Source organism: Camellia sinensis, chromosome 9 (genome assembly GCF_055761805.1).
Source record: "Camellia sinensis isolate YWXY chromosome 9, ASM5576180v1, whole genome shotgun sequence".
Taxonomy (NCBI): domain Eukaryota; kingdom Viridiplantae; phylum Streptophyta; class Magnoliopsida; order Ericales; family Theaceae; genus Camellia; species Camellia sinensis.
The window spans coordinates 57,111,738-57,137,439 of record NC_138969.1 but is presented as its reverse complement, the minus strand read 5'-3'; the positions used below and the strand labels follow the sequence as shown (position 1 = coordinate 57,137,439).

Here is a 25,702-nt window from a genome sequence, read left to right as displayed (position 1 = left end):
GTTTGTGAAAGATTTGTCTATATGGGGAACCGTCTCAAAGCTGAAGTCGTAGCTGTAGTAACCTATCGATTGATCTTAGAGATGGGTCATCAGATGGATCTAGAAGACACTTTTTATGTTCCTTCAATTTCTAGGAATTTAATTTCGTTATCCAAATTAGGTCGTGTTGGATATTCAATTTTATTTAGTTATGGAGAACTCAATTTAATGTTTAATTCAATAACGATTAGTTCTGGTAATTTATGTGATGATTTATATAAAATTACCTTAAATCATGAGTTTGCACAATCATTAGTAACTCTGCATTCGAATATTGGTTTAAAACGTGGTCTAATTAATGAAAAATCCTCAATCTTGTGGCATAGATAGTTGGGGCATATCTCTAGAAATAGAATTGAAAAATTGGTAAAGAACGGGATTTTGGAAAACCTAAACTTCACTAATTTTGAAATATGTGTGGATTGTATCAAAAGAAAGCAAACCGAACACACCAAGAAAGGTGCCACAAGAAGTAATGAGTTTCTTGAGATAATTCATACAGATATTTGCGAGCCACTCAACATCCCATGTCTTAGTGGTGAAAAATATTTCATCACACTTATAAATAATTTTTCATGTTATGGATATGTGTATCTAATTCATGAAAAGTCTCAAACTGTTGACGTCCTTGAGGTGTACATAACTGAAGTTGAGAGACAATTAGATAAAAAGGTTCAATTAAAAAGATCAGACAAGGGTGGTGAGCATTATGGTAAATATGATGAGTCAGGCCAAAATCCTGGCCTATTTGCCAAATTCTTAGAAAAGAAAGGCATTCGTGCTTAATATACAATGCTAGGTACGTCACAGCAGAATGGAGTTGCTGAAAGGCATAATCGTACACTTAAAAATATGGTTAGGAGTATGTTAAGTTACTCAATTGTACCCATTTTACTGTGGGGTGAAGCTTTAAAGACTGCAATGTATATCTTAAATAGGGTTCCTAGTTAGACGGTCCCAATAACTCCTTTTGAGTTGTGGACTAGTAGGAAACCTAGTTTGAGACACTTACATATTTGGGGTTGTCCAGCAAAGGCAAGAATCTTCAACCCACAAGAGAAAAAGTTGGACTCAAGAACAATATCTGGATATTTCATTCGTTATCCAAACAAGTCTAAAGGGTATAAATTATACTGTCCTAATCACAGTACAAGGATAGTGGAGACTAGTAATGCTAGATTCCTAGAGAATGGTGAAATTAGTGGGAGTGAGAAAACACGAGTGGTGAATTTCAAGAAATTATGGTGGATGTGCCAACATTTGACCCTTATCGAAAAATTGTTGTTCCTCTGACTATTCCACAGGCTGAGGGAAACGAACAACATAATGAAAATTCTTCACCACCTCATGTTTCACCACTTCATGAAGATACCACCATTGAAAATATTGTAGAACCACCACAACCGGCAGTTCTGAGAAGATCTCAGAGGGAAAAAAAGCCTACCATTCTAGATGATTACATGGTGTATCTACAGGAATTTGATTTTTATATTGGGACTAACAAAGATCCAGTCTCATTTTCACAAGCCATGAATAGTGATGATTCTACTAGATGGGTCAATGCTATAAATGAAGAGTTAAAATCCATGGAATAGAATGGTGTTTGGGATCTCGTCGAATTGGCTAATAATTAAAAAAAAAAAAAAAGGTCGGGTGTAAATGGGTCTTTAAAACCAAGCGCGACGCAAAAGACAATATTGAACAATTTAAAGCCAGGCTTGTTGCCAAGGGTTTTACTCAAAAAGAAGACATATACTATAAAGAAACCTTCTCTCCAGTATCTAAGAAAGACTCGTTTAGAATCATCCTCGCATTGGTAGCTCATTATGACTTAGAGTTGCATCAAATGGATGTGAAAACTGCTTTTTCTAAATGAGAATTTGGAAGAAGAAATTTATATGGAATAGCCAGAAGGATTTGCAAAGAAAGGTAAAGAACATTTAGCTTGCAAATTAAAGAAATCCATATATGGCCTTAAACAAGCTTCTAGGCGTATTTAAGGTTTAATGATACCATTACCTCTTTTGGATTTAAGGAAAATGCAATTGATTAGTGCATATATTTGAAAATTAGTGGGAGCAAGTTCATTATTTTGGTGCTATATGTGGATGACATTTTATTAGCTAGTAATAACCTTGGCTTATTGCATGAAACCAAGGAATATCTCTCCAAGAACTTTAAAATAGTTGATATAGGTGAGGCAAACTATGTTGTTGGCATAGAGATCTTTAGGGATCGATCTCGAGGATTGCTAGGACTATCTCAAAATGGATATATTGATCGTGTTTTGGAGAGATTCAATATGCAGTTTTGTTCAATCGATGATGCATCCATCATGAAGGGTGATAAATTAAGTGAAAAACAGTGTCCAATGAATGATTTGGAAAGAAAACAAATGAAGGACATTACATATGCTTTGAAGCTACAAATCATGCTTTATGGTTGCGAAATTCATCTCAGGACATGGTGTTGTTGACTCAATTACCAGGCCGCTAAAGATATATTGTGACAATACCGCAGCAGTTTTCTTCTCTAAGAATGAAAAATACTCTAGTGGTTCCAAACACATGGAAGTAAAATACTTAGTTGTTAGAGAAAGAGTCCAGAAACAACAAGTGTTAATTGAAAATTTAAGCACATCTCTTATGATTGCTGATCTATTCACAAAGGGATTGCCACCAAAGACATACAAAGAGCATGTTATCAGAATGGGTCTTTTAAGCAACTCATGATGTGTGTAGTTAATCTTGAGTGCTTATTTTTATTTTGACACTATTTGCGCAATAATAATTTTGTTTCTATTTTTTCCTGTTCTAAAAGTGTGTATATACATTAATTTGAATATTGATAAATAGGAAATGTCTTGACAAGATAAATTACATGGGCCTTTCAGGTAAATAATTACATATCCCAATAATGGACTGGGTTAGTGAAGGTTATCGATGGTGTGGTGCATAGAAGGAAATATGACATAAATGTTATATAACCGCTATGACTCACATTGGTGATCTGACGTAATCACAGTATTATAGTTTCTAATATATCTAAACTTATTGGCTATTTTAAAATTTTGTGATCACGTATCAAAGTTTTTAGTGTGGAATCCAATGAGTCAAAATATTTATAAATTGCATATTTTGAAAAAAAAAAAAAAAATACTCATATTTGCATCATAATCGACTTAATGGGCCAAGTAGGAGAATGTTAGATTTATTTTCTGGAGTGGCCCAATAGCCTACATATCTTTCACATGTTTTATTTTATTTGGACTCCACAACTAGATAAAGTCAATATCTAAGATAAAGTTTAGTAATTAGAACTTTTAATATGGGATAATTACTTTTTTAAGATAAGAAGAAAACCTTGATGAACAGGAATTCTTCTGATAGAGTTTATCTGGCCCTCTTCTTTCCTCTATGTAAGGATGGGTGACTCGCCTTACATAATATGAATATTTTTCCATCACTCTAAGTTCTACAGTCATCCTAATTAAGAGAGACAGAGAGAAGAAGGTGAGCTAAGAATTCAAGGTTCACTATTAGGGGTATTTTCTCAACTTCTCTAATTCAATGGCTGGCAAAGGTATGTTCGTTTTATTCTTGAGTTGTATTGAATTCAAGATCCTACAAAGTTCAATTCCGCATTATTATTATGGTTACATGTATTTTAATTTCTTACACCACCACCAACAGGAACAGGTATAATGAGTTGATTATAACTTATTTTAATTTGAAAATTTATACTATAAATAATTTAAATAAGCTGGAAAAAAAAAATTGATGATGTGAAAGTTGGGAGAAGGTTTCTTTTGACTAATTCTTTTGTGTTTGGATTTACGTTTAAATCTAGCATATAGAATTTGCCTACTTTTAAAATTTGCAACAATGTTATATTTTTTAATTTATCATCTCTAAATTACTAATGATGTGGCATTGAGGTTAGATCACACATAATGAAAGGTTTGATAAATCAAAATTTGACAGTTGTTAAACAAATTATTAAGGGTGAGGTTCCACATTCCTTCCGGCTTGTGACCGGTAAAGCGTGAGCTTCCACATTCCTTCTGGCTTGTGACCGGTAAAACGTGTGACTCATGGAGATGACTTGTTAATGGATCCGGTATTTGATATGAAATTAATTGAAAGAATGAAAAATGAAATGGTAATTGGATTAGGGGTTGGTGATGATGAACTCAATGAATTGCTTATGACTGTAAGGGAAGATTATGAGTTTTGTTTTGTAAATAATTGAGAAATTGAATTAAAAAATGTTCGTTATTCTTGTGTTATGTTTGAATTCCAATCCTTTGGATTTTGATGTTATGGAATATGGTAATTGGAAGTAGTATAAGGGGAAAACAGAAATGAAATAAGGAATATTAAAATGGAAATGAAATGAGTTATCATTTGGAATCGAGTTAATAAATTTAAGATGATGTCCTTTCTAAGTGTACTTGTTTTCAAAGAGAATTTATGGCTTCCTAATGATGAGAGATAACATTCATGGCAAGGAGTTTTCTTAAAGGTTCAAGTGAAATTTTAAGAAAATGATACTCTTCATATAATATTTTGAACTTATAAAATGTCACCTTACTATATGGTATCACTCTGCATACACAATCATTTCTATCTATGTGTAAGTTATTGTTGTAGAATTATGAGATTCCTACTGGGCAATAGTACTCACCCCGCTTTGTTTTATTCTTTTTCAGGAAGAGAAATTCAGATTGATTAGTCGAAGAGTTATGGAGTCCATGTATCTTTTATGTATAATTTCATCGTAGATGTGAAAGAAATGAATATTGTACATTGATGTTTGTAATTATTGATTTGTAGCTCCGCGGTGGAAGCTTGGCATTTATTATAGTTATTGTTATATTCATTAAAAGAGAGAACATGTATTATTATGTTTCTATTACTCAAGGGTAATAGATATTTGCAAAAAAAAAAAATTGGACCTAATTTCCAAGCTTTTAGTAATATTTACGAGTAATTAAAATTTGAGGCATATCCATCACAGAGATTACCATTTTGTTAATTAGAAATTTTGCTAACTAGGTGTGTGTCTATCATATGAAAATTGAAATATGGAACGCGGCATATGTCAGTTAATTACCATTTTTTTCCATTAATTGATAAGTATACTAATTTAGCTTGTCCCTTATGTCTCAAACACTAGTTCTAACTTCTTTCGTGTTAAATGTCAGAGAGTGTCTATGTATTTTTATCAAATGTCAGAGAGGGTATAAATATTTGAGTAAATTATGCAAATGGTCCCTGTAGTTTACTCTTTTTTTTATTTTGGTCCCTATTGTTTCAATTTGATCAATTTTGCCTCTTAATTTTATGGATTGTGTCATATTAGTCCAATAAGTTTGATGGATGAAAAATCAAATGATGTTTCAATTTGGTCCTTATGATTTATAGGATGTGTCATTTTGGTCCATGTAGTTTATAGGAAAGTCATAGCAATAGCGACCAAATTGACACATCCTGTAAACTACATGAACCAAATTGAAACATCATTTGATTTTTCGTCCATCAAAATTAACCGCCGTTATTTATTGGACTAATATGACACAATCTGTAAAATTAAGGGGCAAAATTGATGAAATTGAAACAACAAGGACCAAAATAAATAAATAAAAGTAAATTACAGGGACTGTCGCTGTAATTTGCCCTAAATATTTTTACCCTTTCCTTCTTGCATAAGGGTTATAGCTTACTATTCCTTCCCATAATTTGCTTGTAAATGAAGTGTGGCAAACTACCTCTGCTTGCAAATGTAATTTTCTATTCAGCTATGATTGTATTACTCTTCTTATGAATAGAGTTAGATTTTACATACAGAAATATGGAAAGGAAGACCAAGTGGCCTATTTGGATCACATGATGCCCAAATGATAAATTGAGTGTTTAGGCTAATATTGGCGGATTAACTCTGAAAGGGCCACGTTCGACTGGAAATGGCACAACAGTCAAAATACACCGCTTTGCCTTGATCCAAGGCACTTTTCTTGGAGGGGATGAATTTTATCGTTTAGATCCTTAATTTTGCAATTTTTTCATTTTAAAAAAATTTGTTTTCATTGTCATTGTTTTAGCATGCTTGCTCAGATCTTTAGTATCTAAATTTAAGTTCAAATTTACAATTTTTTTTATAATTTTTATATTTTATTTTATTTTTGGCTTTGGTTAGCAAGGAATTGCCCTATGCGGATGTTTCGCGCATAGAATTGCTCTACTATTTTAACAAATCTTACGACTTTATTCAGTTTTGAGTTTATTAATCTTTTATTTTTTTAATCTCCAAATTATCGTTGTTTGTGGTTGTTCATGTTACTTGGTTCATCATCCAATACACATATCCTAGACAACATTAAACATGATTAAATAGCAAATTAACCACTCTGGAATTGAACATCTTTTCTATCTCAGTGGGGAATAGATTCAATCTATGACTAGCTTGTAAATCTAGTTTTAGCATTTCCCTTAAAAAGGAGGCTTATTCAATTCTATGTGAGAGGCAAATTGATCCATTCAAATTCAATCGAACTTCTAAATAGGCAATGAACTTTCTTAACAGAGGTGAATGAAGAACAATAAAAAACAAATTCCTTCTCTAATCTCCCTACATTTTTTTTTTTTTTTCTAATTATAGAATCAATTGAGATAAACTTGCCCAATTCCTTCATCTATCTCCCGCTTCATGTGCTTAAAAATGGCGCCAAAGTGATTTGAAAATTGAAAATAATCATAGTATAGTAATGCAGAAAAAGCACAAAACATACTAGACCAAAAATAAATAACGATATGTCGAGATGCATATAATGTCTAGACATATCAAAGAAATTTAAATGTAAGCGAAAAAAATTATTAACAACCATCTTGGGATTTTGGAATGACTTCCAAATCATTAAATTACTTCACACAAAACTTCTGATGACACTAATTATATACAATCTTTGATAATATTTCATAGTTTGAGATTGAAACACAAGCAATAATCACACAGAGTCAGCTTCCAAATTTAAAGCAAAAATATAATATCCACATGTTTTGCAAACTACACAAAATCAGCATAGTATGAGTACTAGGCCACATACACATGAGTGGACTGAACAAGACCTTAATCGAAAAGCCGTTGGTGTTATCCGTCAATGGATTGATGACAGTGTGTTTCATCATGTTGCTACTGAAACTTCAGCACATGACTTATGGAAAAAATTAGAGGGCCTTTATGATAGGAAATCAGCCACAAATAAAGCTTTTCTGTTTCGTAAGTTGGTTAATTTAAAATATAAAGAGGGCAGCCCTATTCCGGAACATCTGAATGAAATAAAGAGTATTGTTAACCAACTTGCTTCTATGAAAATTATTTTTGATGATGAGTTGCAGGCTTTGATGCTACTTAGTTCTTTGCCCGAAAGTTGGGAGACTTTGGTTGTGACAGTTAGTAATTCAGCGCCCGATGGAGTTGTCACAATGGGCCAAGTCACTAGTAGCCTGTTGAATGAAGAAACTAGAAGAAAATCAGCGGGTTCCTCTCATTCGGAAGCATTCGTTGTGAGAGGCCGAAGCAAAACAAGGGGGAGGAGTAAGACTCCTCATGGTCGTGATCAAAGCCGTGACAAGTCAAGAGATGGCTCTTTTTCAAAGAAAGACGTTGAGTGCTATTATTGCCATGAGAAAGGGCACATGAAGCGGGAATGCCGAAAGCTCAAGAATAAGGAGAAAAGGCGTGACAAAAGTGTGGACAAGAAGCAAGAAGACACAACGGCAGTTACTACCAATGCTGATCTCATGGTTGTTTGTGAAGATGATTGTATCAATTTTGTGGGCCAAGAGAGCAATTGGGTGATTGATTCTGGTGCTTCTTTTCATGTGACTTCTCGAGTTGATTTCTTCACTACCTATACCGAAGGAGATTATGGTTCTGTTCGAATGGGTAATGAAGGTTTGTCCAAGATTATCGGCATGGGTGATGTTTGCTTGGAAACAAATTTGGGCTGCAAGTTGTTGCTTAAAGATGTGAGGCATGTTCCCGACATTCGCCTCAATTTGATTTCTACTGGGAAGCTAGATGATGAAGGCTTCAACAACAAATTTGGTGATGGAATATGGAAGCTCACAAAGGGTTCCTTGGTGGTGGCTAAGTGTAAGAAGACTCATACACTTTATTCGATGCAAGGAAAAATTTGTAAAGATGTTGTCAATGCACTTGAAGAAGATACTTCTACTGAATTATGGCACAAGCGGCTCGGCCATATGAGTGAAAAGGGGCTGCAAGTATTGTTCAAGAAAGAGCTTCTACCCGGTTTGAAAGGTACACATCTTAAAACTTGTGTTCATTGTTTGGCGGGTAAACAACATAGAGTTTCTTTTCATAAAAATGTTGCTTCTAGAAAAAAAAATGTTTTGGAGTTGATTCACTCGGATGTTTGTGGTCCTTTAAAAGTTAGAACACATGGTGGTGCACTTTATTTTGTTACTTTCATTGATGATTATTCAAGGAAAGTTTGGGCTTTTTTACTAAAAACTAAAGATCAAGTTCTAGAAGTATTTAAGCATTTTCAGGCTATGGTTGAAAGAGAAACAGGGCAGAAATTGAAGTGCATCCGATCAGACAATGGTGGTGAATACATTGGGCCATTTGATGAGTATTGTCGCAGCCAAGGTATTCGGCACCAAAAGACAGTTAAGAAGACTCCTCAACAAAATGGGGTTGCCGAGAGGATGAACCGCACCATTGTGGAAAGAACAAGGTGTTTGCTTTCACAAGCTAAATTGCCAAGATCCTTTTGGGGTGAGGCATTGAAGACAGCGGTTGATGTGATCAATTTGTCTCCTTCCTATCCTTTGAATGGTGATGCTCCAGAAAGAGTTTGGACCGGTAAAGATGTGTCTTATGAGCACTTGAGAGTGTTTGGTTGCCGAGCTTTTGTTCACATTCCAAAAGATGAGAGGTCCAAGCTTGATAGCAAGTCAAGACAATGTATTTTTCTTGGCTATGGGCGTGATGAATTTGGGTATAGATTGTGGGATCCGGTCGACAAGAAAGTTATTCGAAGCCGTGATGTTGTGTTTCTTGAAGACCAAACAATTGAAGACTTTGGCAAAGGTGATCAACCGCAGCCAAAAACTAGTGATCTCATTGACATGGACCTATCTCCTTCATCTTCAGTTGATGATGAAAATGGGGGAGATGTGCAGCCACCTATTGAAGATGTAGAGGATGATGCTAATTCTAATGAAGTTGAGCCAGAAATTGAGGAAGAGCATCCAACTCAAGTACCGTCACCACAACTTGAGTTGAGGAAATCTACAAGGGACCGACAACCTTCAAGAAAGTATCCTCCCAATGAATTTGTGTTGATTTCTGATCAAGGGGAGCCTGAGAGCTACCAAGAAGCAATTGAGCATGCAAAGAAAGGTGATTGGAAAAAGGCCATGGAAGAGGAGATGAATTCCTTAGTTGAAAATCACACTTATGATTTAGTGAAGTTGCCTAAGGGGAGGAAAATTCTGAAAAATAAGTGGGTCTTCAAATTGAAGAATGATGGCAAGAATCTGAGGTACAAGGCACGTCTTGTTGTGAAAGGCTTTGGACAAAAGAAAGGTATTGATTTTGATGAAATTTTTTCGCCAGTTGTAAAGATGTCTTCTATTCGGGTTGTACTTGGCATGGCTGCAAGTATGAACCTTGAAGTTGAGCAACTTGATGTGAAGACCGCATTTCTGCATGGTGATCTTGAAGAAGAAATTTACATGGAGCAACCGGAAGGATTTGTGGAAAAAGGGAAAGAGAAATTTGTTTGCAAATTGAAGAAAAGTTTGTATGGCCTCAAGCAAGCCCCGCGGCAATGGTACAAAAAATTTGACTCTTTCATGATGAATAATGGTTTTTCTAAAACCACTTCGGACCATTGTGTGTTTGTGAAAAATTTCCCGGATGGTAAATTTATTATTCTTTTGCTTTATGTTGATGACATGTTAATTGTGGGTCAAGATTCTACCATGATAAACAGGTTGAAATTGGAGTTGAGCAAGTCTTTTGCTATGAAAGATTTGGGACCGGCAAAGCAAATTCTTGGTATGAAAATTGTTCGTGATCGCAAAGAGGGGCTGATTTGGTTGTCTCAAGAAAGCTACATCGAGAAAGTTCTTGAGAGGTTCAATATGGATAAAGCGAAGCCGGTTGGTTGTCCACTTGCGGGTCACTTCAAGCTTAGTTCGAATCAATGTCCTACAAGTGAGAAAGACAAAGAAGAGATGTTGAAAGTTCCTTATGCTTCAGCAGTTGGTTCTTTGATGTACGCCATGGTTTGTACAAGGCCGGATATTGCTCACGCTGTTGGTGTGGTGAGTCGTTTTCTCTCTAATCCGGGTAAAGAACATTGGGCAGCGGTAAAATGGATTCTAAGATATCTTCGAGGGACTTCGAAGGTGTGTTTGTGTTTTGGAGATGGTAAGCCGATGCTTGATGGGTTCACTGATTCTGACATGGCTGGTGATGTTGATTCTAGGAAATCTACTTCGGGGTATTTGATGACTTTTGCAGGGGGAGCTGTGGCATGGCAATCTAAATTACAAAAATGTATTGCTCTCTCAACTACCGAAGCTGAATTTATTGCCATTACAGAAGCTTGCAAAGAAGAGTTATGGTTAAAGAAATTTTTGCAAGAATTGGGTTTGAAGCAAGAAAAGTATGTGCTTTATTGTGATAGTCAAAGTGCTATTCACTTGAGTAAAAATTCAACTTTTCATTCGAGATCGAAACACATTGATGTGAGATACCATTGGATTCGTGATGTGTTAGATTCGAAATTGTTACAACTCGAAAAGGTTCACACAGATGATAATATTTCAGATATGCTGACAAAGACTTTGTCGAGGGACAAACATTTAAAGTGTCGAACTTTGGCGGGTATGGTTGATATCTCCACCTAAGTCGGTAGGGGGAGAATTGTTGGGTATACCTCCTTATTGGAGTGTGGGACCCAATTGGTTTGTTAAAGAGTTTCAATTTGACTTGATTTAGGTATAATATATTTTTTATTTGTGGAGATCTAATTCAATTTAGATACAATTAGGGTTTGATTCCAAAACCCAAGATTTAATAATATATATATCCAATATATATATTATTTGGTTTTTAACACACAAAAGTGAACGGCGGCTGCTACCTGAAACATATTGCCTCGGTAATAGTGCCTGGGAATTTGACAATTGGGAAAGACAAATCAAGAGTGCTTGATTTGTTCAAGCTTTGGTTTTCTTTGTGTGGAAGTTGATTTGGTTCGTTATTTTGGGTCTTCTTCAACTCTGGTTCAGAAGATTTTGGTTCTTCTATTTGGTGAGGTCTTTCCTCTTTGTTTATTTGTGATTATTTGGAATTCACCTAAGGGTGTTTTGTGAGACCATTAGTGTCTCGTTTGTAATCGTTTGGAATTATTTGGTTGATAGTGGAATCGGATTTCGATCCCGTGGACGTACCTCACATTGAGGGAACCACGTAAAAATTCTTGTGTTGCCTTTGATTTAATTTTTCCGCATTAGTTTTTATTCCCATTGATTGATTTACTTGTGGGGAATCACATCGATTTTCCCTAACAAACCTCCCATTGGATCGATAGCCCAATGACCAGTAATACAACACAAATAAGAGGTGGGGCTCAGAAATAAGATCCACCCCCTTGCCTTTTATCTGTAAAACTTTTTTTATTCTATATTTGTGCAAGTAAACATTTTGAAAAAGGATTTACAGATAAGTATCAACCAAATACTGCCATTAACTAGCAATAGAAATTTCACATATATGCTTCATATAGTCCACCATACAACACAATACAACACAGAGAAACTGTATGTCATAAAGATACCTTGACATCATCAACGTCAACTGTCAAAAACAGTATATCCTGGTAAGTTGATGCCAATTCCTCCATAAAAGGATTCATTGCCACCGACGGCATGCACCATGAGGCTGTAAAATGAGCCACAATCTACCCAAAAAAAAACCAAAAAACCAGAGATACTGATAAATAAATACAACCAAAAATGTAAGGGCAAATTAAAATTCAGTGATACCTACCCAAAAAAAAAAAAATTTATTACAGAATCATAAAAAAGTATAACATTTTAATTATTAAAATTTATAAAATCTAGTACTAATTTGTAATTTTTTTTACTGCTTTTATTTTCTCCAAAATGTAAAAGACTTTTAAGTCAAAACTATTGGAAATGATTAAGTCTACTAGGATTTAATTTCAGATTTATACCAAGAATTAAAATATGGGAGGAAGATTGAAAGTGTGTATTGTGAGAGAAAATATCTAATAGGTCTGCCCAACCATGTGGTTAAAATAGGAAATAATGGTTACATGATCAATAGGATTGCAAGAGCATACTGATTCCAGGCACAATCGAAAGAATGGACTAAAGAAATTAGAGCAGACTTATAAAATATCTTCCCGTATTGCGGAGTCTCAGTTTGGATTCACATATTCATGTTTCTTGATAATCTTCTGGGTAAAATTTTAAAATTTATAGTGTTATTATTAGAAATTTCATAACACCGGTGAGATTTGAAAACAATATATATATATATATATATATAATACTCCTATTATACCAAATTATTTGTCTATTTTTAATATTCGTGCACTTTAATCAGGTGCATAAATAAAGTATTTTCGTACAAATTTTCCAAATTTTTATCATAAATTAAAATATCTCAATTAATTATAAAACCTTTAAAATTGTTTTTAAAAAATTGAGATTATAAATTAAAAATAATTTTTTTAAATATCTTAAATAGTGAAAACAGACAAATAATTTAAAACGTAGAGTATATAAAAATTGTAAATTTATACGTACATAAAACAAATATATATATATATATATATATATAAGTTTCGTTTGGAAAGTCAAGCTTGGAGGTTTTTTTTGGTTATTTTAACTAAAAAAAGAAAATAAGTTTTTTATTTTAAAAAGACAAAACATCGCATTCAACTTATAATCATTATATTTTTTTGAAAAAAAAAAAAGGTTAAAAACTCTTCTTAAATTAGACTTTTTAACTCCAAATTAAAATAACTAAAAAAAAGTTAAAAAGTCAAAAAATCAACCCGTTTCCCAAATCATAGAGTCACGTTGTTTGAGATGTTCTAAATAAGTGTACTTTTTAACTTTTTTTAAAAAGATGTGTAAAAAAGTAAAGAGGAGATGTTGATTAATGTGACTCAAAAAATATAATAGTCGCCCAATGATAAAAACGAAGTCAAGTTTGGAATTTTTTTAATTATTTTAACTGAAAAAACAAAATAAGTTTTTTATTTTAAAAAGACAAAACATCACATCCAACCTATAATCATTATATTTTTCCTCTAAAAAAAATCAAAAACCCTTCCTAAATTAGCTTTTTAACTCCAGATTAAAATAACTAAAAAAAAAGTTTAAAAAGTCAAAAAATCAACCTGTTTCCCCAATCATAGAGTCACGTTGTTTGAGATATTCTAAATAAGTGTACTTTTTTATTTTTTTAAAAAAGATGTGTAAAATAGTAAAAAGGAGATGTTGATTAATGTGACTCAAAAAATATAAAAAGATAAAAAGTGTGGACTTATTTAGGGTGTGTTTGGTTTGTGTTTGTAGAGTAATTTTTGAGATAAAAAGTACAAAAACTTATTTAGTTTATCTTTTTTCAGAAATGATTTTGAAAAATTATTTTGGAGGGAGAGAGTTCTAAAAAAAGTAATTGATTTGATGTGTATAAGAGAGAGTAATTTTGAAAAGTAGGTAACCAAACAAAATTTTGAGATTTTTTTTTGAAAAATTTGTTTGGTTTAATTACTCTTGAAAATTTGTTTGTAGAGAATTTCTCCCTAAAATTTTTCTTAAGAACAAACCAAACAAAGCCTTGGTCTTCCCAAACTTGGCCAAAGAGTCACAAGGAAGATATAGAAATAGTCGCCCAATGATAAAAACGAATTACAAGCAAGATACAGACATAGTCCCCCAACACCATAATTAAACATAACTACGATTACAACCCACTACAACCAAATGAGAATACACAATCAAAATCATCATCAGAATGATGCTAATAGTTGTATTGGGTATTACCCAGCTAATTTATGATTACTTTATCATGTGTATTAAACTTACAGGGGTGCCTTGATTGGTGGATTGGGAGAGATAGGACTCCCATGACTCCTTTGACTCAATCTTCACCACTCTGGACTTGTTCTCCTGCTCCTGGCTTTCCATTCCCTCCCTCCCTCCTTTTGCTTTTTCTTCTGCTTGTTCTTGGGTGGGTTTTCTTGACAGCAGTTTGTTTTATTACTATAAAATATAAATAAGATGCTTATATTTGGTGGATGATGACAAAGAGGGTTAAGATAAAACAATTGGAATTTGGACCCACGCGGTATTTATTTATCTGTGGGCTGTTGAATTATTGATTCCATTTTATTTTATTTTATTTTTTTAATAATATAATATAATAATTTTATTCTTATCTGCTGGTAAAAAGGGGGATAAGGTTGACTGTAACTGTTCAGGAGCTTACTAATGCAACATTGTTCTAGACCTTACATGAAGGGTATCTATACCTGGCTTGCTTCAATTAAATCATCTATGTTAGTTTTTATTTTGGTTAATAGTTGCTTCTATTATTCCTATTGAATAATTTTTTTATTTGTAGTTTTGATATATATCTTTCTCATCTCGTCCTTTCTATCCCTTTTGTTTAGAGTTTTTCATATCTTAACATCATATTTTCTTTATTTCATTATTCTTTTATGTTTACATTCATTTTTTATACATAAAGCTGGGCTTATTTTATCTCTCATTTCTTTATTTATTATGTGATTATGTACGCTATCACTTATCTTAAAATGGTTCATATATCATATAATTAGTAGCCAAGTCTTTAATTATATTTTTTTATATGTGTTGTATTAGTTTCTTTACATCTCAAATCATGCATATTTTTTCTAACGTTTTTTGCTTAGCTTGGTATGATTGAATACTAGGTACTTTTCTTTCATCTTTGCATTTTGATTGTGTATGTTTTTCTTGCTATATCTAGTATTATTACCATGCAGCTACTTGCTTATTTGATATATCTCTTTAGATGTCGACAAATGAAGGTTATTTGTCTTAAGTTAGGATGATATATGTTAGGGAAAATATATAATTCCCAACAAGTAAATCAATCAATGAGAATAAAAACTAATGCGGAAAAATTAAATCAAAAGCAACACAAGAATTTTACGTGGTTCCCTCAATATGAGGTATGTCGACGGGATCGAAATCCGATTTCACTATCAACAAAAGAGTTTTCAAACGATTACAAACGAAACACGAATAGTCTCACAAAACCACCCTTAGGTGAATTCTAAATAATCACAACTAATCAAAAGGAAAGATCTCACCAAATAGATGAACAAAAATTTTCGAAACCAAAGTTGAAGAAGACGCAAAACAACTTCCCCAAACCTACTGAAAAAAGAACCAAAGCTTTATAGCAACCACCAATGGAAAATAGCCGCCGAATGCATAGGATGAAGCAATTACTATGGCTATAGCATAAACCAAGAACCACCAAATTGATTTTCAATGTTGTTCACGCAGCTATGCCTTCGAAACAATATATATATATATATATATATATATATATATATATATATATATATATATATATATATATATATATATATATATTATTGATTCTTGAGTTTTGTTATCAAAACCCTAACTGTTATCAAACTGGATTGGGACTCCACAAGTTAGATATAATATATAAAAATATATTATAATCAACACCAAACTAAAACTAAATATTTTAATAAACCAATTGGGTCCCATACTCCAATAAGGAGGTATATACCCAACAATTCTCCTCCTGCCGACTTAGGTGGAGACATCAACCATACCCGCCAAAGTTCGGCACTTTAGATGTTTATCCCTCGACAAAGTCTTTGTCAACATATCAGAAATACTATCATCCGTGTGAACCTTTTCGAGTTGTAACAATTTCAAATCTAACACATCCCGAATCTAATGATACCTCACATCAATGTGTTTCAATCTAGAATGAAACATAGAATTTTTACTCAAATGAATAGCACTTTAACTATCACAATAAAGCGCATACTTCTCTTGCTTCAAACCCAACTCTTGTAAAAATTTCTTTAACTATAACTCTTCTTTGCAAGCTTCTGTAATGGTAATAAATTCAGCTTCAGTAGTTGAGAGACTAACACATTTTTGTAATTTAGATTGTCATGCCATAGCTCCCCCTGCAAATGTCATCAAATACCCTGAAGTAGATTTCCTAGAATCAACATCACCGGCCATGTTAGAATCCGTGAAACCATCAAGTATTGGCTTACCATTCCCAAAACACAACACACCTTCGAAGTCTCTCGAAGATATCTTAGAATCTATTTTACCGTTGCCTAATGTTCTTTATCCGAATTAGAGAGAAACCGACTCACCACACCAACGGCGTGAGCAATATCCAGCCTTATACAAACCATGGCATACATTAAAGAACCAACTGCTAAAGCATAAAGAATTTTTTGCATATCTTCCTTGTCTTTCTCACTTATAGGACATTGATTCGAACTAAGCTTGAAATGACCCACAAGTGGACAACCAACCGACTTTGCTTTATCCATGTTGAACCTTTCAAGAACTTTCTCAATGTAACTTTCTTGAGACAACCAAACCCCTCTTTGCAATCACGAACAATTTTCATACCAAGTATTTGCTTTTGCTAGTCCCAAATCTTTCATAGCAAATGACTTGCTCAACTCCAATTTCAACCTGTTAATCATAGTGGAATCTTGACCCACAATTAACATGTCATCAACATAAAGCAAAAGAATAATAAATTTACCATTCGAGAAATTTTTTACAAACACACAATGGTCCAAAGTGGTTTTAGAAAAATCATTATTCATCATGAAAGAGTAAAATTTTTTGTACCATTGCCGCGGGGCTTGCTTGAGGTTGTACAAATTTTTCTTCAATTTACAAACAAATTTCTCTTTCCCTTTCTCCATAAAATCCTCTGGTTGCTCTATGTAAATTTCTTCTTCAATGTCACCATGAAGAAATGTGGTTTTCATATCAAGTTGTTCAACTTCAAGGTACATACTTGCGGCCATGCCAAGTACAACCCGAATAGAAGACATCTTTACAACTAGAGAGAAAATTTCATCAAAGTCAATACATTTCTTTTGCCCAAAGCTTTTCACAACAAGACGTGCCTTGTACCTCAGATTCTTACCATCATTATTCAATTTGAAAACCCACTTATTTTTCAGAATTTTCCTTCCTTTAGGCAACTTCTCTAAATCATAAGTGTGATTTTCAAGCAAAGAATTCATCTCCTCGTGCATGGCCTTTTTCCAATCACCTTTCTTTGCATGCTCAATTACTTCCTAGTAGCTCTCAGGCTCCCCTTAATCAGAATCAACACAAATTCATTAGGAGGATACTTTCTCGAAGGTTGTCGGTCCCTTGTAGATTTCCTCAACTCAAGTTGTGGTGGTAGTTCTTGAGTTGGATGTTCTTCCTCAATTTCTAGCTCAACTTCATTAAGATTAGTATCATCCTCTACATCTTCAATAGGTGGCTGCACATCTCCCCCATTTTCATTATCAACTGAAGATGAAGGAGATGGATCCATGTCAATGAGATCACTAGTTTTTGGCTCAGGTTGATCACCTTTACCAAAGTCTTCAATTGTTTGGTCTTCAAGAAACACAACATCAGGGCTTCGAATGACTTTCTTGTCGACCAGATCCCACAATCTATACCCGAATTCATCACGCCCATAGCCAAGAAAAATATATTGTCTTGATTTACTATCAAGCTTGAACCTCTCATCCTTTGGAATGTGAACAAAAGCTCGACAACCAAACACTCTCAAGTGCTCATAAGACACATCTTTGCCGGTCCAAACTCTTTTAGGAACATCACCATTCAAAGGATAGGAATGAGACAAATTGGTCACGTCAACTGCTTGTTGGAAAAATGGTTTAATATAGGCATATTTTTTAGCTCAATTTGAGTGGGCCCCAAACGTCTTTTGGGGTGGGTCCGAAGAAGTGTGGGTCCGAAGAGGTGAAGTGTTCCTTGCCGCGTGGCAAGTCACACGAAGACGGAACGTCAAAACCATTTTTGAGTGAATGGGAAGTTGACGTTGTTTTCGAATCTAACATTAATTTTTTAGATAAAATTCTTCTGAATTTTTTTTTAATAAAAAATTATTGTGGGAATTTAATTTAAATCTAAATTCAAATTTTTGGGTTCCGTAGTGGTTTCCTAAAATTTGTCAAATAGATTAATATTTATATTCCAAATAGGTTTTAATAAATCTATTCCACTATTGGCTTTATTTGATTAAACTATTCATATAGTTTAAATAAGAATATTCCAACAGTTTGAATATTTGTTAGTTTGAATATTTGTTTACAAGGGATACATTTTTCAATTAGTTTGAAAATCTGTTTGAATAAAAATGTTCAAAAAGTGCAACGGATACTTTTTCAAAAAAGGTTTGAAAATATTGTTCCAAGCAAACAGTCAGATCCTATTTCAAACTGTACCTGTTCGGATTCCTAAAGCACCTGTTGACCATGTTTCATACCTGTTCGGGCTGTGTAAATGTTGCCTATATATAGAGCCATATTCCAGCAGTCAAAACATCCAAAAAAAAATTCAGTCTGATGATTGTCTTTTTGCTGTCCTAAATTCTACATTGGTGCATTATTCTTCATTTTAGTATTAGAATAAAATTCAAAGAGTTAGAACACAGGTTTTGTTCGCCGAACAAATTGTTTTGAGTACTACTACAATTTGTGAAGATCATTGTATCCTGGGGATAGACGCCACTCAACCGTAAGTACCGTAGCGGGGCGAATCTGTCTTAAGGACAGAGTGTCACACACTTGACTTGGTCTTAATTTTAATTCTGTTCGATAAATAAATCCGGTATGTTATTTATTTATTTTGTTTGAATTTATTTCAAGTTATTTTATATACACAGAAGATTGTTCCAACACTACTGTCCTCATTGCCTCAGCTCAAAAGGATCTTGACAATTTAACTTGTGAAAGCAAACACCTTGTTCTTTGCACAATAGTGCGGTTCATCCTTTCGGCAACACCATTTTGTTAAGGAGTCTTCTTAACTATCTTTTGGTGCCGAACACCTTAGTTGCGACAATACTCATCAAATGGCCCAATGTATTCACCACCATTGTCTGATCGGATGCACTTCAATTTCTACCTTGTTTCTCTTTTAACTATGGCCTGAAAATGCTTAAATACTTCTAGAACTTGATCTTTAGTTTTTAGTATAAAAGCCCAAACTTTCCTTGAATAATCATCAATGAAAGTAACAAAATAAAGTGCACCACTATGTGTTCTAACTTTCAAAGGACCACAAACATCCGAATGAATCAATTCCAAAACATTTTCTTTTCTAGAAGTAACATTTTTATGAAAAGAAACTCTATGTTGTTTACCCACCAAAAAATGAACACAAATTTTAAGATGTGTACCTTTCAAATCGGGTAGAAGCTCTTTCTTGAACAAAACTTGTAACCCATTTTCACTCATATGGCCAAGTTGTTTGTGCCACAATTCGGTAAAAGTATCATCTTTAAGTGCATTGACAACACCTTTACAAATTTTTCCTTACATCGAATAAAATGTATGAGTCTTCTTGCACTTAGCCACCATCAAAGAACCCTTTGTGAGCTTTCATATTCCATCACCAAATTTGTTGTTGAAGCCTTTATCATATAGTTTCCCAATAGAGATCAAATTGAGGCGAATGTCAGGAACATGCCTCACATCTTTAAGCAACAACTTGCAGCCCGAATTTGTTTCTAAGCAAACATCACCCATGCCAATAATCTTGGACAAACCTTCATTACCCATTCGAACAGAACCATAATCTCCTTTGGTGTAGGTATTGAAGAAATCAACTCAAGAAGTCACATAAAAAGAAGCACTGGAATCAATCACCAAATTGCTCTCTTAGCCCACAAAATTGATACAATCATCCTCACAAATGACCATGAGATCACTATTGGTAGTAACCGCCATTGTGTCTTCTTGCTTCTTATCCACACTTTTGTCACGTTTTTTCTCCTTGTTCTTAAACTTTCGGCATTCTAGCTTCATGTGCCGTTTCTCATGGCAATAATAGCACTCAATGTCTTTCTTTGAAAAAGAACCATTTCTTGATTTGTCACGGCTTTGATCATGACCATGAGAAGTCTTACTCCACCTCCTTGTTTTGCTGCGACCTCTCACAACAAATGCTTCCAAATGAAAAGAACCCGCTGATTTTCTTCTAATTTCTTCACTCAACAAGCTACTAGTGACTTGGCTCATTATGACAACTCCATCAGGTGCCGAATTACTAACCGTCACAACCAAAATCTCCCAACTTTCGGGCAAAGAACTAAATAGTATCAAAGCCTGCAACTCATCATCAAAAATAATTTTCATAGATGCAGGTTGGTTAACAATACTTTTTATTTCATTCAAATGTTCCGGAATAGGGCTGCCCTTTTTATATTTTAAATTAACCAACTTACGAAATAGACAAATTTTATTTGTGGCTGATTTCCTATCATAAAAACCTTCTAATTTTTTTCATAAATCATGTGCTGAAGTTTCAGTAGCAACATGATGAAACACACTGTCATCAATCCATTGATGGATAACACCAACGACTTTTCCATTAAGCCTCTTCCATTCATCATCTTGCATACCCTCGGGTTTGCCACAATCACCCTCAATAGGCCCATATAAATCTTTACAAAATAATAGGTTAGTTTTTCAAGTTACCCAATTGCTTCCATTGAAGCTAGACATACGACCCACATTCCCCTCCATTGATTTACACAAATAAATAAACCCAAATAAACCGTGAGCTTTGATACCAGTTGTTAGGAAAAATATATGATTCCCCACAAGTAAATCAATCAATGGGAATAAAAAATAATACGAAAAAATTAAATCAAAAGCAACACAAGAATTTTATGTGGTTCCCTTAATGTGAGGTACGTCCACGGGATCGAAATCCGATTCTACTATCAACCAAAGAGTTTTCAAATGATTGCAGGCGAAACACAAATAGTCTCACAAAACCACCCTTAGGTAAATTCTAAAATAATCACAAATGATCAAGAGAAAAGACCTTACCAAATAGATAAACAAAAATCTTCGAAACCAGAGTTGAAGAAGATCCAAAACAACTTCCCCAAACCTGCCGAAAAAATGACCAAAGCTTTATAGTAACCACCAATGGAAAATAGTTGTTGAATGCATAGGATGAAGCAATTACTATGGCTGTAGCATAAACCAAGATCCACCAAATTGATTTTCAATGTTGTTTACGTAGCTACCCTTTCGGAACAATATATACATATATATATATATATATATATATATATACACGCATATTATTGATTCTTGAGTTTTGTCATCAAAATCCTAACTGTTACTGAACTGAATTAAGACTCCACAAGTTAGATATAATATATAAAATTATATTATAATCAACACCAAACAAAACAAAATATTTTAATAAACTAATTGGGTCTCATACTCCAATTAAGAGATATATACCCAACAGATATATTGATTTCCATGCATATGGACTCATCTTTTCTTTGAGTTATATATTTTCAAACTCTTTTCTAAACGCATGAAACCAAAATATTCCAAAATAAGTGATTTAATCTATACTTGTTTGCTTCATATAATAATTTTAGCATTAATAATCAGAATATAGGCATATATTAGTAATGAATCTCATATTTAGAATTAGCAGAGACCGATCTTTGATCGAGTGAGGGGGATGATGCTCAATTCATAACACTTCCCCCTCATACCTAAGTTCTCAAGTCTAGACACTTTGGTTACGATGGACTAGTGTCAACAGTGATCTTTGACACTAGTCATGGATTTTCTAATTTTCTTAGTTTAAGAGACAACTCTAAGTACAATGATATAATCCATTTTTAACATTTCTTATGATTAATAAATTTTCTATTGATTTATTAAATTTTGACTCTCATTCTACTTGACATTGCACTAATAAAATCAGACAAAAAATTGTAACGGTTGGGCTCACTCAGACCCCATATTTAAAAGATTCTACACAAATCTTTTTATAAAAAATTAAAAATACACTTGCTTAAATCATCCGCTACAACCCTTTTGATAAGAGATGCTTGTCCGGTAGTAGAGTAATGAATCAGGGCCGGCCTGCCTAATACCTTGGCGCCTAGATTGAAAATTAAAGTGACTTTTTATATTTAAATAATATTTATTAATTTTTACATTGTAAAGTTGGTTTTTTTTTTTTTTTTCTTGCATATAAATTTTGTAATATTATTGGGATCATGTGGACTATGAATGTTTTATTTTGTTGGGATTTCAGATGAGATTTTTATTTTATTTTTCTGTTGGAATGTTGCATCAAGAATGTCCTATTCTTCTTTTTATTATGGGTGAACCACAAATACTCCATCTGAAGTTTGCTATTTAAAGTACAGATTATTCTCTAGAATTTAGAAAATTATAAATATTCTTTTATTATAATTTTTTATTTAATAGAATTAACTAAAAAAATAAAATTTATAATTACTCTCCTACTTAATAATAAATTTACATAAATTATTAATTGAAACATATTTATAAAAACTGTTAATTAACTTAATAATTTATTAATAAAAAAATAATTTATTATGAAATTATAAATCTCAGGGAGTGAAATGTAATTTTCAAAATCACATGAGACAATTCGTGTTTTAATCAAATCTATTTATGATTTACCCTTTTATTATTGATGATAGCTATGGATAACAAATGATTTTTGAGCAAGAAATTTTTTTATTTATAGGCCTGTCGATGAGGAACATTATTTTGGTGTTGACTCTAAGGTCAAGTAGAGTTTAGTATTTATTTATTGGGTCTTTAGACGTTTTTATTTTTTGTCCTATACAAAAATTTTATTAAAAAAAAAATTAATTAAAATTTTGGATTTTGGAAAAAAAAATCGGCAGCCTTATTCTTATTTTAAAAATAATCATTATAGAATTAAGTAATTCTAAAAGACGGGTTAGTCCCTTTTATTAAGTAAGGGTTGGTTTGGGGTGTCCTAAAAAAGTGTACTTTTTGTCTTTTTACGAAAAGATGTGCAGAAAAGTAGAGAGGTGATGTGATGGAAAAAAGATAAAAAGATAAAAAGATGAATTATATAGTCTATGCCAAACAAGGCCTAAGAATAGGTTAGAGTCACCCTTGTGTTGTAGCATTCCCCTCATTTATTACATTAATGAGTTGATGTTAGTTGGAGAGCCATAAGAGCCAGTTGCATCCGGATCCTCTGAGGTGGTCCTTCTCTAAGAGTCCGTATCATCTGTCGTAGCTGCTTGCTGCGCTGCCTGCGGCAGTTCAAAACGACATCGTTTTGAACTTTTTTTTTTTTTTTTCCTTCTTCTTTTGCTTTTCAGCCTCTTTTTTACTTCGTCATTTGTACTTCACAAGGAGCCAAAATACCACAGAACTTTAAGGATAACCAAACTTTCTCTCTCTCTCTCTCTCTCACCGTCGGCAACCGGAAAATGAATATCCCAGCAACCAACTCGTCCTTTTGAGAACACATATCAATTGAGTTTCAAAGTTATTTGATCCTTTTTACCTCATTTTGTTCAGAATTTGTTTTGCTTTTTAGATTGATCTATGTGTGATCTAATGAGACTATTGATCATGATGATCGGATGATATTTGTCACTGTAACCTTAACAAAACAAACAAACAAACAAAAAGAGAAAACTTTAACTGATGGTTTTGATTAATTGAGAAGACTTTGGGGGGCTTGGGGGACTTGATTAATGGAGTACAAAAACAAGCCTAATTAACTGATAGACATAGATCACGAACAATCCTGCTTCACGAACAACAGATCCAACAAAACACAGATCACATACCATAATCACAAACTATAACAACTCTAATAGCAGATCATGATTCAATCACAACCCCAACAATCACAATCAAATGAGTTATAGATATCTATGTAGAGAGAGAGAGCGCACAGCAAACACGAGGGACAATAGTCTCCGGAAATCGGTGATGGCATAGTGGTGAGAAAAACGGCGAATAACAGATCTGGTGTTAACAATCGTGTCTGCGAAGCTCTATTCCACTCGATTTTTTTTTTTTTTTTTTTTTTGCGGCAAAGGATCTTTGATGCTCTATAAAGATGTTTCAAAAAGATTCGTTGTTGGAGGCTGATCTCTTCACGACGATGCAGATCGGAACAAATCTAAAACCGTGGGAGCAGATCGGAGGAAGATGACCAAGTTTATCGGCTTCTCTGGTAATTCCTGTCAACTCTACCGTCATGATGTACCTGTTTCCATCCCGATCAAATATCCTGAACAATTTCTTCTCTGTTCTATGGTGTTTTGGCTCCTTGTGAAGTAAAAATGACGAAGTGAAAAAGAGGTTGAAAAGCAAAAGAAGAAGGGGGAAAAAAATGTCCAAAATGACATTGTTTTGGACAGCCGCAAGAAGCGTCGCAGCAACCGCGGAAAACGATCCGGACTCCTTCCCTAAAGTGTCCCTGCATTGAAACAAAACGACATCAAAACGAGTTCGTTTTGTTTTAAACCCAAGGAAAAAAATAAATAAATAAAAGGAAAAATCGAAACCAAAAGAAAGATACAGAAAGACTGTTTGACTCTCTTGAGAAGATGGACGAAGTCTACTCCATCACCACTGCTACCCTCGCCGGCCGGCCGGCCTCCTCTTCCTCCTTCTCTTTTGACTCCATCACCAATATGCCACCCTAGGAATTACAACTTGTCCGGTTGAAAACAGTGTTTATACAAACAATTTTTTTACAAAATGATACAATAATTTAGTTACTTCTATCATTTAATTTCAGCAATTAGCGGGTCACATTTTTAATACTCAGATTTTATTATTGCACATCACATTTACTTTATTGAAAAAATTGTAAAATAAAAAGATAAACTACTCCAACCCCTTTTAGGATAGGCAGTGACTGCTATCCGCCATGCACAATAGTCACCATAGTGGGCACGTTAAGGTACATTTTGTACCATACTTTAATTATTCGAATTGTTCATCTTTTAAAATATATTGAGTAAGATATTATACAAAATATCAAATTAATTAGATATTATTAACTCTTTAATCAAATCAAATTTGTATTCAGTTTTATACTCAAAATCATACTTACTTCTTTTCTTTTTTTCTTTTTTTTTTTGATAAATACAAATTTGATCTAATCATGGGACTACCGATATCTAATTAACTTGATTTTTTGCAAATATATTGTACTCGACATTCTCTAATAAGTTGTAACGACCCCACCACGTATAATGATTAGCACTTAATTAATTAAGGAGATTTGAAATTTAATTGCCGATTATTCTAATTTAATCTGCGATTTACAAAAATTGTAGAGATTGATTCATATATGGTTCTATTGAGGATTTATTTTGGAATTAGAAATTGAAAGCTTAAATGGCTCAAGAAAGTACACATGGTGAATTGAATTATTTAAATTTCAAGTATCGGACCCTATGG

The 25,702-nt window shown here is 33.5% G+C and overlaps 1 protein-coding gene and 1 long non-coding RNA gene across 2 annotated transcripts in view; both read right to left on the bottom strand.

Annotated features, from left to right (window-relative positions):
- LOC114297896 (thioredoxin-like protein CXXS1) overlaps nt 1-15,670 on the bottom strand; it is a 104,510-nt gene extending 88,840 nt beyond the window's left edge. Inside the window, exons 1-2 of the mRNA XM_028242374.2 lie at nt 14,208-15,670; nt 11,921-12,043 (exon numbers count right to left, since the gene is read on the bottom strand). Coding sequence (XP_028098175.2) covers nt 11,921-12,043; nt 14,208-14,309 — 225 coding nt within the window. The 5' untranslated portion in view covers nt 14,310-15,670. The remainder of the gene's footprint in view (nt 1-11,920; nt 12,044-14,207) is intronic.
- Nucleotides 15,671-23,916: 8,246 nt separating this feature from the next.
- Nucleotides 23,917-25,135, bottom strand: LOC114297895 (uncharacterized). The gene is made up of 2 exons (XR_003641691.2): nt 24,813-25,135; nt 23,917-24,710 (listed from the first exon to the last, which is right to left on the bottom strand). It is a non-coding gene; the product is annotated as an uncharacterized LOC114297895 (long non-coding RNA).
- Between the last annotated feature and the right edge of the window lie 567 nt (nt 25,136-25,702).